This window comes from Rhinoderma darwinii, chromosome 7 (genome assembly GCF_050947455.1).
Source record: "Rhinoderma darwinii isolate aRhiDar2 chromosome 7, aRhiDar2.hap1, whole genome shotgun sequence".
NCBI lineage: Eukaryota > Metazoa > Chordata > Amphibia > Anura > Rhinodermatidae > Rhinoderma > Rhinoderma darwinii.
In genome coordinates, this window is record NC_134693.1 from 112894000 (window position 1) to 112907581 (window position 13582).

At 44.9% G+C, this 13582-nt stretch overlaps 1 protein-coding gene and 1 long non-coding RNA gene across 2 annotated transcripts; both read right to left on the reverse strand.

Moving 5' to 3' along the window:
* Positions 1–7301: 7301 nt before the first annotated feature.
* Positions 7302–8644, reverse strand: LOC142657335 (uncharacterized). Its single transcript, XR_012849900.1, has 4 exons — positions 8543–8644; positions 7916–8050; positions 7715–7796; positions 7302–7627 (listed from the first exon to the last, which is right to left on the reverse strand). It is a non-coding gene; the product is annotated as an uncharacterized LOC142657335 (long non-coding RNA).
* Positions 8645–9237: 593 nt separating this feature from the next.
* On the reverse strand, positions 9238–12627 carry LOC142657336 (phosphatidylinositol polyphosphate 5-phosphatase type IV-like). The gene is made up of 7 exons (XM_075832360.1): positions 12151–12627; positions 11356–11447; positions 11036–11160; positions 10639–10758; positions 9964–10059; positions 9687–9848; positions 9238–9505 (listed from the first exon to the last, which is right to left on the reverse strand). Exons 1-7 carry the CDS (start codon positions 12463–12465, stop codon positions 9336–9338), a joined length of 1080 nt encoding a protein of 359 aa, XP_075688475.1. The 5' UTR covers positions 12466–12627; the 3' UTR covers positions 9238–9335.
* Positions 12628–13582: the final 955 nt, after the last annotated feature.

A 13582-nucleotide genomic window follows, 5' to 3' on the forward strand; every position in this document is an offset into this window, starting at 1 on the left:
TATACAATACAAAATCTTCAATGTATCATTGTCTCAATTTATTTACCGCCACCCTTTAATCCTTCTGTCTTGGGTGTGGTACAGGAGTTTATTGATAAAAAGCCCTTGCAGATTATCCACTGCTACTAATTGGCGACTTCAATGGAGTAATGGACTTTAGTATGGACAAATGTAACAGGTGGGAGGGGGTTTAGGATGGTTACTGCCCCGCAGAGGAAATTGCACAGCAAGAACTTCAGACGACACAGGTATAAGATGCTGAACAGAACTTTACTCCAACAGAGGCACAGTCTTCACGGTTATAATATTTAGTACATAAGCTTGACGGTTTCACTAATAAATAGGCTCTATACTTGGCGGTTTCTGATTTAACTTGTGAGAATGGGACAATGTGTTTGCTATGGTTCAGTCTCAACTTAAACTTGTGCTGCAGAGGGTCTTTGTTCTCATATGAAATGCTGAGCTAGCGATACGCCATTCAGGCTAGCAATACAAAGTATTTTTGGTTGATCAGTCACTTTGTAACTTCTGCCCTAACTGGCAATCTCAACTGGCAGCTCTCATCCTGCCCGTTTGTCCAATCTGAGATCTGTGGGGATTGTGTCACCCTAGCGGCTTCCCTGCTTAATGTGATTGTCTCCACTTGTAAAGAGAGCCCAACATTACATTTTATGGAACTGAAATTTAGACTGCAAGGACACATTATCCACTTTACCTGCCCAGGACCTTAACCATCCTTCTTTGAATTAACACACCAACACCATCTTTATGGAAATGTGGAAGTGGCCACAGCTTTATTCTTATTTACAAACATCGGCATGAAGACATATATATATATTTATTTTTCTCTCCTCCTGAAATGCCGATGCTCCCTGTCTCCATCAGGCATGTAGGGTGCTACCTCCGTCTTCATCTGCTGTACTTTCCGCCAGCTGTGACATCTACGAAAAAAACAGAAAAACGCCAGAACAAGAATATAACCGTAGAAAAATTTCCAAAACAAAAACCAAAACCACCAGGGGAGGGAGGGCGGGTGTTTCTTCCACTGCAGCTTGAAGGTAAGAGGGCTTCCTGCTCCAAACCCCTGCCTTATATCTTCTTAACCACGCCCCTCTTACCCCTTGTTGACCAATCCTGGTCCTGGGCATTATTTTAAACCGTTCCATCCTTTCTTAACCCCTTGCAGTCCCTGACACTCTCCCTAGGCGCTTCAGTGTCTACAAGACTGCAAGGACCCATTATCCACTTTACCTGCCCAGGACCTTAACCATCCTTCTTTGAATTAACACACCAACACCTTCTTTATGGAAATGTGGAAGTGGCCACAGCTTTATTCTTATTTACAAACATCGGCATGAAGACATATATATATATTTATTTTTCTCTCCTCCTGAAATGCCGATGCTCCCTGTCTCCATCAGGCATGTAGGGTGCTACCTCCGTCTTCATCTGCCGTACTTTCCGCCAAGAAGGGGGAACTGAGAAACCTACTCAGTCCCCCGACCACCCCCACCAAGCAACGCCAACCCTCTCTCGGCACCATCCAAGAGATCCAATAAAAAGATATCGAGCCCGATATCATTCAGCTGCACTCCATCCGGCGCCAGCAAATCTGCATTATCCCCCTCCAGGGATTGGTGTCGCAACCCGATCCCCCCTATAGAGCGAATGAACCGCGACACCCGCACATTAATTAACCTGCGCACTCTCTCCAATGCTGCCATGTTCCTCGCTCCTCGCCACACCGTGCGCGCCACTATTTCGGACCAAACTACCACGCAACGGGCGAACAGATCCTGAAAACGCGCCAAATCAGCCCGTATAAATGACAATAACTCGGCCATTTTTACTTGGCCGATATCATTCCCACCAGCATGTATGATCAGGACAACAGGTCCGTACGTGTGCCTTGTAACTGCCACTACTTCTGGCAGTAACTGCACCCACCGTAATCCCCGGACACCTCTCCAATGGACGTCGGCCTGTGCGAGGCCCAAATTCGGACTTAATGGCCTTCGACCCGCTCGAACCGCTGCCCAATGCACATACGAATGCCCCAAGATCCACACTTGGGGGCGCCGCGACCCTAACAAAGAAATTAAGCTACATTCCGGTCAAATGAAGATACAGGCAAGGATTAACATAACACTCCATCTAAAACAAGGAAGGAAAACAGGGGTGGGGGGGGGGGAAGGGGACGACATTTTTACTATGAAAACTTCCAGCTTACACATTCTTTAAAACCAAATCAGGTCGCACATATGACTTATAGCTATTAGAACGCCATCTACCCAGACTCATGATAGCCGCCGAATCCAAGCCCAAGGCATCCGCCTCAGTTGCCGCCCCTATCCTAAACGAATGTGTACCAAACTCGCCCGGTGGCAAACCCAGGTACTTCAAACCGGCCTTAAAAATCGCCTCAGATTGAAAACGCGACATTGCGGATCCATGCTGATGGATCAAGAATTGAGCCCCGGGCACTCGGACCAACACGAATTCCTGGACCCATTTTACCGGGCAATACTGCCCCCCAATCCTCCCAATCGACAGCCAAGCCCCCCTCCCTACCATGTCAGTCTTTGACCTCCGCACACAGACCCTGAGAGAATCTCCCAACGTTACTACATCCGATCCGAGAAGACCACCGCTTGCACTTACGCTGTGCGGAACCAGCTCACTAACCCGTAATGCGGCAAAGAAAGCCAAAGAAAACGCCGCGCCGAACAAGGACACTTCATATTCATCCCGACACACAAAACATAAAAACGGCTAGAAGCCGACCCAAAAGCGAAAAAGATACTGGCCGCCTCGTGTCCCTGGAACACGCCTCTTTATTCCACCCTTTTAAAGACTGCCGAACTACAAATTCTTTTGTAACATCTCTGCATCCCCACAATTTTAACATAAAGGCCACCCCTGCTAAAAAATTGCTCGCCGTGGCCGCACTACCCCCTTCCTGACGTATTTGTACCAAACTTGCTAACGTGACGTCCAGGTGACACCCATCCTGTGATGGGAAGTTATTCCTCGCAATCTCCAACCACCGATCCCACGCTCTGCAATGACTCTTCCAAGACGCCGGTACCACCGAACCCCTCAACAGCCTCATAAGTTGTCCTCGACCAGGGCCCATAAGTGAAGGGGGGGGGGGACACCCCTTCTGCCAAAGCTGCCGGGTGCAATTCCCGAAACCGAGACATCTGTGAACGAGACAAAGCATCAGCCATCACATTACTGACACCCGGAACATGTTTTGCACGAAACCACACATTCAAACGCAAACACTTCAAAACCAACCGTCTTAATAAAGCTAATACCGGCAATGAACTAGACGACAACCCGTTCACCGCATGCACCACCGCTATGTTGTCTGTCCAAAATACAATCCTCTTATTCACCATCACGCTACCCCACAACTCTATTGCAACTATAATAGGAAACAATTCCAATAGCGTCAAATTACGTAAAACTCCCAAATCACTCCAATGCAAGGGCCAAGGGGATCTACACCAACTTCGGCCCAAACTTGCTCCAAAACCATCACTTCCAGCTGCATCCGTAAACAATTCCAAGTCTACATTAGACAACTCAGCGTCCTGACACACCGACCTCCCATTAAACGAACTCAAAAAAGAATGCCAGACAAACAAATCCTTCTTCATCCAAGAGGTTACCCGGATAAAATGATTTGGCTTCGAGATACCTCTAGTGGCTAAAGACAAACGCCTAGAGAAAACACGACCCATTGGAATTATACGACAAGCAAACACCAGCAATCCCATTAACGACTGTAACTGTTTTAACGTCACTTTTTTCGACCCCATGACCTGGTCAACTTGCGTCACTAGCCTTGCCAATTTATCATCGGGCAAGCGAAAAATCATCCGCTCGCTATCTATTTCGATACCCAAAAATGACAAAACAGTTACAGGACCTTCCGTCTTATCTTCGGAAATAGGTACACCGAAACGCGACATCACCTGTCGAAACACTCTCAGCAACGTGCTGCACAACCCAGAGCCCCCCGGGCCTACAAAAAGAAAATTATCCAGATAATGAATGACCGAATCACAACCAGACTCCAAACGAACTACCCATTCTAAAAATGACGCAAACATCTCAAAGTAACTGCATGATATTGAACAACCCATGGGAAGGCACATATCCACGTAAAACCCTTTATCTAAACAACAACCCAGCAGATGAAAACACTCCGGATGAACCGGCAGCAAAAGAAAGGCCGCTTCAATATCAGATTTAGCTAACAACGCCCCCTGTCCAGCCGCCTGTACCAGCCTTACTGCAACATCGAAAGACGTATACGAAAGCACCGCCTCCGCCCTAGAAATACCGTCGTTAACAGAACCACCGCGAGGAAAGGAAAGGTGATGAATCAGCCTAAACTTTCCTCGTTCCTTCTTTGGAACTAAACCAAGGGGGGAAACTCGCAGGTTCGTATACGGCGGCTCTCTGAATGGACCTGCCATTCTCCCTAATTCCACTTCCTTCGCCAATTTTTGCCGCGCAATGCCCACATTCTCATTGATCGACTTCAAATTGTCAGCCAATGACAATGTCGCAGAATATTCAAAAGGAATCTCAAAACCAAACGAAAACCCGCTAGTGAGCACCTCTGCTTCCCGCCTCCTGTGGTACCGCTCTAACCATGGGCCCATCTCGAGAACGTTCACCGGCGTTCTCCGCTGCGCCGGAAGGAGGTGCCTTAACCGGCTGCTTGCCTCTCCGGAAACACCGGAGCGCCGCATGAGCGCCCCCACAGATGGAACATTCATGTCGGAATTTGCACGTGGCAAAGAAACGACAGTGGCCCTCGTTGTAGAGCCAACAGGCACCCGTGGGCCTAGCGGCCGCAACTCCAGGGGCGGGGCCCGGCGCTGCGGCCGCACTGGGAAAGGGGCGTTGTTGCCTGCTCCCTTGCGCTAAGATAAGCTGCAACCACACGTCCGTTGCCTTCGTCGCCCAACTAATATCAGGCGACAAAGCCAAACGACGCCGAAATTCTTCATCATATCGCCACCAGGCCGCACCACCGTGCAGCCTGTGGGCGCTGAAAATTGTGTCAAAATAGACAAACAACTCGGCCCCTTTCCCAGGATAGCGTTGGCAAATAACATGAGCCAGTGTAGCGTAACACTGTACCCAGTTGCCAAATGTTTTCGCTACTTTCGCTTTCCTATCTGAACCTCTCTCAAAACCCCGCACCTTGTCGACAGTCACCTGCTCCACCGAGACCAAGGACCAAATATCCACAAATTCATTCCTCCAAATCTTGTCCTTGATCTCAGCTGACAAATGAGTCCCGAGAGGAGCGACTCCACAAAACAATGAATCTCTAAACGTCAAACTAGCTAAAGCATTCTCTTTCTCAGACGGGGGCATAGCTCCCTCTGGTGGCACCGAGGGACACGACGTTCCCTTATTCACTTTTAACCCAGCCACCACGGCTTTTAAAACAGAAATCAAATCCGCACCCGCTGCATTAGATTTATTAAGCCATGCGCCACCGCAGGCCGACTCACCGCTCCCAGAGGTCCCACCGACTCCAGAGGGTCCTTCAGCCACTTGCCGCGGCACTGGAACCACGGCCTGCCCCTCCTCCACCGGCCCGGCGGGAGGAACAACCTGGGACAGCTGCTCCTGATCCACCGACAAGCGCTGCACCTCCCGACGTCGACTGCGTCTCTGCGGCCGTGATGATCTCCTCGACGACCTCCTCCACGATCCTGATGATGCGGACGTCGTCGCCGACGAGGAGGAGAATCCATCGCTGGAAGACGAGGAATACCGCCGACCACGCCTCTTCTCGTCACCTGACCTGCGACGTCCATGATGGCCGTGCCGGCGATGTCCTCCAGCCCGGCGTTTCCTCCCTCGCCTGGAACGCTCCCTTCTTGGACCTGCAGGAGAAAAAGATGACAAGGCAGGAGAAGGGCAAATCGAGTCCAAAACACCCTCGACCCTATCTTTCCTAGCACACTCCCCCCCTGGCCTTGACCCATGCTGACAGGGGCCCGGGGGGGACCGGGGTGGAGAAGCGACGGGCACCGCAGAAGCCCCCGCCCCCTGGCTGGGCTGCTTGCTCACCGCCCGCTTCCCCGAACCCGCCGCCATCTTCTTTTTACGTGAGCCGCCATCTTGTGTCCTGGCCGCACTGCTCCTGCCAGGACGTCCCGCCCCTCTTCCCCCCGCCGCCAATTCTGGCTGCGTAGAGAACAGCACGGGGAAAGATGGCGCCGACCCCGGCTGCACACAGGCACCGGAAGCAAGTCCCAGCTCCTGTGAACATGCCGCATGGTAAGCGACCATGTCGGACCAGTCACCTGAGTCCGCCATATTCACCCCACTGTCACGCAAGTCGACCGCTGCCTCCGCGCCCGCATCAGCAGCTCGAGGCGGGTTGTACCGTGCCCGTGCCGGTTTAACAGCCGCCCTCTTACCGCCATGGGGAAGGACGCCAGCGCGACGAGTGGGCGGGGGGGAGGGGGGCACTATGTCGACCGACGAAGCACCTGTCGACATAGGCCTAGGGGACCTGCTGGGACCACCGCATGACTGTGCAGCAGTCACAGCACCCCTCATAGCAACGGGGCTAGGGCTCAGTCGAACCGGAGGGCGTGTAACGCGCTGCGGCCTACCTCGGGTAGCCGCTCCCGACTGTTCCGTGCCCCGCTCAGATCCTCGCTTCTCTCCTTCCTCCAACAGGGATTCCAGCCAGGCAGGTCCCTCCGACGCTACCCGCTGTGCCACCTTCCGCAACAGTTCTTCTGCCATCTTCTTGAAAGAACACGCTCTGAATCTCCACAGCAGCAGCAAAGGTGTTTCTTCCACTGCAGCTTGAAGGTAAGAGGGCTTCCTGCTCCAAACCCCTGCCTTATATCTTCTTAACCACGCCCCTCTTACCCCTTGTTGACCAATCCTGGTCCTGGGCATTATTTTAAACCGTTCCATCCTTTCTTAACCCCTTGCAGTCCCTGACACTATCCCTAGGCGCTTCAGTGTCTACAAAACAACTATCAAATATATCAATATTTTACATCTCCTGTCACTTTTTGTCCAACACAGGATCTAATCCAGTACATATGGCGGCACGTTCCATACTCTCTGTATTGTGTACATATGATACAATGTCCTGTCACCTACCACTGGATTAAACGCGATGTCACACAAATAGCGCTGTGAAGGGTCGGATAAGTGAATTGTATACACTGTGGTAAGTTGCAGCCGGGCACTGAACACAATAATAAATACCAGTCACACTTATGAATTGATGTTAAAGATTTATTTAAGGTTTTTGTGGATCAAAATATATAATGGTAAAGATGATGTTATACAAGATTCAGCAAAAACAATGGAAGATGTCACAGTATATACTGTAGTATCAGTAAGTGGTGGGAAATCTGTATTCCAGAGACACAGGAAGAGATGACATGTTCTCCTGTTCTGGGCCTGGTCTTCTGGGTAACATTGATGCACCGGTAACCACACTGATGTCTCTTCTGTGACAGATGTAGAAAATTTTAAGTCTCGCCATTGGAATACTTGTAAGATGGCGGGTTGTTATTGGCATTGATGTTGATGGTCTGTTTGTATCTGCTGACTTTTTCTGGGGGGAGAAGCACACAATCCTATTAAATATTCATCATTCAGGCTGCTTACCAAATATAGAGGGGACATATCTAGAGGAACTTACCTTTCTATCAGCAATGATGGCGGCTCCTCCGGTCACAGGGAGCGCAGTTCTCACCAGATATACTGCGGAATTGATGTTTATGCTGCAAGAGAAATATTTGCTATTAATGCTCAACTAATGTGTGTTTCTTGGCAGTCACAAAATCTAGAAGTGGTTTTATTGTGGATTTTCCTATTTGATCCTAGGGGTTACACTACAAACCTTGAAGATGATTGATCCAAGCGATGGGTTGGATCTAAAGCTGCGCTGTTCAGGATGTTACAGGAACTTTCTGATGTTCACAAAGGTGGAATCATTGTTTTATGCACCTGAGATGGTAAATGTTCCTTAGGAGTCCTGCAAGATGCCAAGTAATGTCTTACATCAATAACAATGTTCCTTGTATCTATCATGTAGTTTCTGCCGCTTACGGCACTTTTCTAAAAAAGTGGACAGAGAGTAGCTGAAGCAGCAGAGTCCCCAGCGGCCGACACATTTATCATAATAACATGGATTATTAGTTATTAAGGTGTGGGCCTTTTAATAAATTAGGCACATTTTACTCCATGTTTTTTTATATTAAGACCGGTGTATGAAACGTCAGTCTTAATGAATTCCCACCAATCTATTATACTACATACACGCTTACAGTTTTCTTCTAAAACCCATAACCTTCATTTAGAAATTAAATAAATATCTGAATACAAGAAAATTGAACTAGAAGATAGAATGACTTATTTACAATTTCTTTATGTTGGTTGATAAAATCAATTACTGATACAGAGGAAGACTTAAGAGATGGAAGAACATTCTCACATCAAACATAATAGACAAGTACAATGCTCTCACCTTATGTGCTGTAAGGACATGAACAGACGCAGCTACTTTTTTTGTCCTAACCTCCTAATGCCCTTCAAATAGATCTTGCGGTCAAAGCGTCCACCAGCCAATGGGATGCTGGAATGAGAAATATATTGATGTAAGACATATGATAATGTTAGCAGGTAACCACACAATAATTGTTTTGTTTCACATTCTAGATTACTCCAGTACTGTCACCCAGGTATACAGCCACCTACCCCAAAGTGTGAGCTCTGGCTATAAGGCCCATGTAGTAATGGCGGCTACTGAAAGAATCATACCAACAACATGGAGGAAATCATGACTTACTTATCTGAACCAGGTCTGAGCTTTACTTCAAAGATACCAAAAACGGGTCGGTGGTCTGAGGTCTTCAAAACAGGGCAAGAGTCGTATTTCAGGACTCGCACATCTCCCTCGTATTGGCTTTTAAACAACACCCTGTCCTGTAGAGGTCATAAAAATAACAAATATCATCAGTGCAATCATATTATAATTTATTTATAAACCTCATAGCATCATAGACTGAACATTTCGGCCTATTTTATTTAAGTAATATAAATTTTGAGACTTTCTTGCATTTAAGGTTTGACTTGGTCACTCAGATTTAATGAAATAAGTATCTTTGAGCCATGCTAGGCGAAGACATATTACACTGGGAGACGATGACAAACTCACTACAAGTAAAATGGACTGGATGCTTTGTTCTTAAGAATTTTTCCTTCATCTATAATAACAATTCATTACCTTGCGCGAGGGGATTTATTATATGAAAATCTAATCATGAAATGTATTCTTTCTTTAGCTCTGTAGACCTGGAAATAAGATATCTTACCGTATATGATGGGACTCTCTGCTTTTCTGATGTATCGTAGGTGTCTGTGCCAATGTCGAACTTATATGTAGGAAGGAATTCTATGGTGTGCTCCTTAAACCCTACAAATATGGACCCTTAAATTAAAAGAAAAAAAAACATGTCAGTATTAAAAACATGTGCAAGAGATGTAGGGCTATATAAGAATGTGGAGAACATATGAACCATCATGACAGTGATTTGTATTGATCTGTCGAGGTGTATGTGGTAATAATACAGGCTGAGGAGTGATAGAGATCTGTCTACTAGTAAATGTACCGTTGTTCTTGGCTTCATTCAGATGGTCGTGTTTGAGGAGACTGGACATATCTCTTCCTTTAATGTTCTTCAGAAGAGATTCCACGTTTTTTCTGTCCTCTTTCAGTTGAAAATTGAGGTCCCCAAACCAAAAAACTCGATCAAAGCGGCTGGTGACGTCCACTGTAGAATGAGATAAACACAGGACACAGTTAGACGACGTGACTGCATTAGAGTCAATGGAGATAAATAGAGAGATAAAGGAATCGATAGGTTCAACCACATAAGTAATACTCACAGGCATTGGAGTTTATTCTTTCCGGAATAATTTGAGGCAGACGGAGACCCTCGGTGATAGTTTTATAGTCCTGGATCCTCTTGTAGACTGCCCCAACTGCCAGCAAAAATATACATATCAGTAAATATGACCTCTTGGAATTTAGGACAACCACCATATTTAAGTTTTCTTTGACAATAGGTTTCTTTATCCTATATTATCTAGGTATCGTATCTATTTCTTGGGCTGTGTAGTCTGAATGTTCCCTCAACAATCAATTTTTTACAAATAGTATTTATATTAATTGGATTTCTATTGACATTTTAGAAGATGAGACTGGTGGAGTTCCATGATCTGGGTCCGCACTCTGTACACCAGACACACTGATATTTCTATTACTGTAAATCTAAGACACAATCATTTTCATGACAGAGGATAATGTATTTCTATAGCATTCTGTAGAGGACATTAGGCCGTTTATCCTTCCAGTATTATTCTCTCATTATATAGAATAAGTTTGATGGATTAGAAGAAGTTTGACCAAATGAGGAAGAACTTTTAATTTTACACCAAAACATCAATAGTACAGATCTTTTCATGTCATCTCATATATTCCAACTTATTATTATTAAACAGCAGCACTTTTATATACAATAACACTGTACATAGTCATATATTAAAAACAGACATACTTACATCTCATATGGGAATTAATAAACAGGAATGATGTCCCAAAGATGGTGAAGGCAACACCCAAGGCTCCTTTAGTTTTGACATGGTGGAATAGCCTGGTTGTTACATGGGTGTGCTCTACCTCTGTATAAGAAATGAAACACAAGAAGAAGGGTTAGTGGTTAATAGTATAACATGCAACAATGAAACAGAGATAGTTTCCTATTAAACGCTGGAAATATTACTACAACACCATTTCACACTTTGTAACTGTGGAGTAAACTATCAGATCTCCAATACTCCACAGTGAAGAATCTGAGAGTCGAGATTGCAGACATCTAGTTCTAATGACTAAATAATAAGTTCAAACTAATGACTTCAATTAGGACTTATTATGTAAATGTAAGAAAGTGAATCTTACCTGAGCAGAACCAGATCAGTTCCCGTCGAATAAAGATGGTGAGATACAGGACTCCGAGCCCGGATGAATGGTATAGCACGTAGTGTGGACCAAGAGTCTCTTGTAATTTTATTTCCCATTCCCGTCTACAAGAAGACACAATTTCAAGTTTACATATTAATAAATTACACCAGATTAAAATATTGAACTCATTTATTAAATAATCAATATTATAACCTCTGGGGTTAAATAGGAAAATTTATCAAGAGAGAATTTCAATCAGCCGACCTGTAGTCCATCTGCAGACATAGACTGTTGTAAGACAACCTGAGAAGACTTACCTGTTTGGACATCCTTCCTGAACGCCAATTACGTAAATGTCTTTGGAGTCATCTGATGGCAACAGCAGATCCTCTAGATTTTGTGGGAACTCCTGCTCAAAATATGAAGATATTAATAATGTATACACAGAGCACCAACCAAACTGACATCTTCTATATCACCTACAAAAAATTATATCTGATCGAATTGGATTTTAGTCTTTATAGACTATGGCCAGTGCTGCAGTCTTAGGATCAGAGGCATTGCCATTCCAAAGACATAGATTATTAGTTTGACAGTTTGCAGTGTGTGCAGCAACATTGATTGGCCCAAATGTTTAGAAAATTTGGGCCTAGGGTAGTATATAATATGTCTATCTCATATCCAACTGCAAATTTATCCAACTTTAGGCTATGTTCACACAGAGTATTTTGCAGGAGGAATATCTGCCTCAAAATTCCGTTTGGAAGAGTTTTTCGCTGCGTTTTTCGCCTGCGGCCATTGAGCGCCGCGGGCATAAAACACCGCGAATTACGCTTTCTCTGCCTCCCATTGAAGTCAATGGGAGGTCAGAGGCGGAAGCGCCCGAAGAAAGGGCATGTCGCTTCTTTTTACCGCGAGGCAGTTTTACTGCTCGCGGAAAAAAGACGCCGACGCCTCCCATTGAAATCAATGGGAGGCATTTTCGGGCCGTTTTTGCCGAGTTTTGCGACGCGGTTTCCACGTCAAAAAACTTGGCAAAATACTCCGTGTGAACATAGCCTTAGATCAGATACACTCATGGTTCACAATAGATATTGTATGTTACTTCTCACCTTTCCCTCCATATTCCAGGTGGCAACGTATAATCTCAGCCGTCTATTTGGGAAACAGCGATCCAGTTCTTTAGCGCCAATCACAGCGCTGCTGCCCAAGCTCCTGATTGCGCTCTTCTTGGCGTTCTTTGAGCCAATGTCACAAGGTTTGCTGTGACTTGGATCGCTGCATTTTTCGGCTGGCATATCTTTGATGTTGGAAAACTTCTGGAGTGAGATGTTAGGTTCCTCCATAGTTGGTATCTCTTTCATTAGATTTCCATTATCAGGAATCTGAGACACATGATATTTTTTTGATTTTTTCCAAAAGGGCATGGTTGGTTAATAACCCGGGTGCAAAACTGCACCAATGTCCGTGGTAGAAAACCAGGCGACAGTAAAGATTGAATTTAACTAATCGCCTCTAGTTCTCTGAAAATAGGACAAATCGCTGACCGTAAAAGCAACACAGTAATCCAACAGTGTCAATCCAACAGCAAGATCTAGAATGACCAGAAAAAGAAGTAGTTAGGGAAAACTTAAAGAAAACCAGCTGGAGAAATTAGTTATAAAAGGGGTATTCCAAGTACAGGATCTAGACAATCAGAAGTGTTTGAAGATCACATTGCTTGGGGTCTTGGGGCTCGGACCCCCTGTGAATGACATTGCTTGGGGTTTGGATTTTGGAACAATGTATTGGTTGTTGAATTGACCATACGGTATGACATTTCCGGGGTTTATGTCATTTTTATATGAGATACTAACTATAATTTAGAACCTCTGTAGTTTGTTATAGACATTATTACATTTTATATATATATATATATATATATATATATATATATATATTAATGAAAAATGACAATTGCTTTTGAGGATACAGGATTAGGGGGTCAGGGCTGTTCTTAAGAAATCACTTCCCTAACATTTTTATATTAGTAATTATTATTATTATTATTATTAATAATAATAATAATAATAATTGTGTATTTTACACAAATAGAAAACCTCAAATACATAATTAGTAATTCCCTAGTAAATATTTATTACGTGAATTACTCCTGTTATAAACTGAAGGGTTCCAATAATAAGTTCTCAGGGCTGCAGGACATTCACATTCCTTTTCTTTGAGGTTGCTTTATCAATTTACCAGCAGAATACAGATGGCAATTTTTGTCTGCAAGCTGCATTCTGTCTCTGGAGCAGAAGTCACAGGCCGCCATATTGCCATTTAGCAACTTCTTAGTATATTAGTATAACTATTCCAAATATAAACTAAACTTTAAATGGCAGACACAGCAGAATTGTACCTAAGAATAAAATATTCATAAAGAAACTGATAGATGAGACTCATCTAGAGACGTAGTGCTGATAGAGTACTTACCGGTCACATCCAACTGATGAGTGACAGCTCTGTGGCCAGCATCATAGTATACACCCACGCTCTGTGACA

Coding starts and splice junctions, on each gene's coding strand:
- LOC142657336 (XM_075832360.1), bottom strand. CDS start 12,465: ATGCCCTTTTGGAAAAAATCAAAAAAATATCATGTGTCTCAGATTCCT. Junction 11,161..11,355: donor CAGGAAGGATGTCCAAACAG/GTAAGTCTTCTC, acceptor GTCTTCTTGTAG/ACGGGAATGGGAAATAAAAT. Junction 9,849..9,963: donor AAGAATAAACTCCAATGCCT/GTGAGTATTACT, acceptor CTCATTCTACAG/TGGACGTCACCAGCCGCTTT.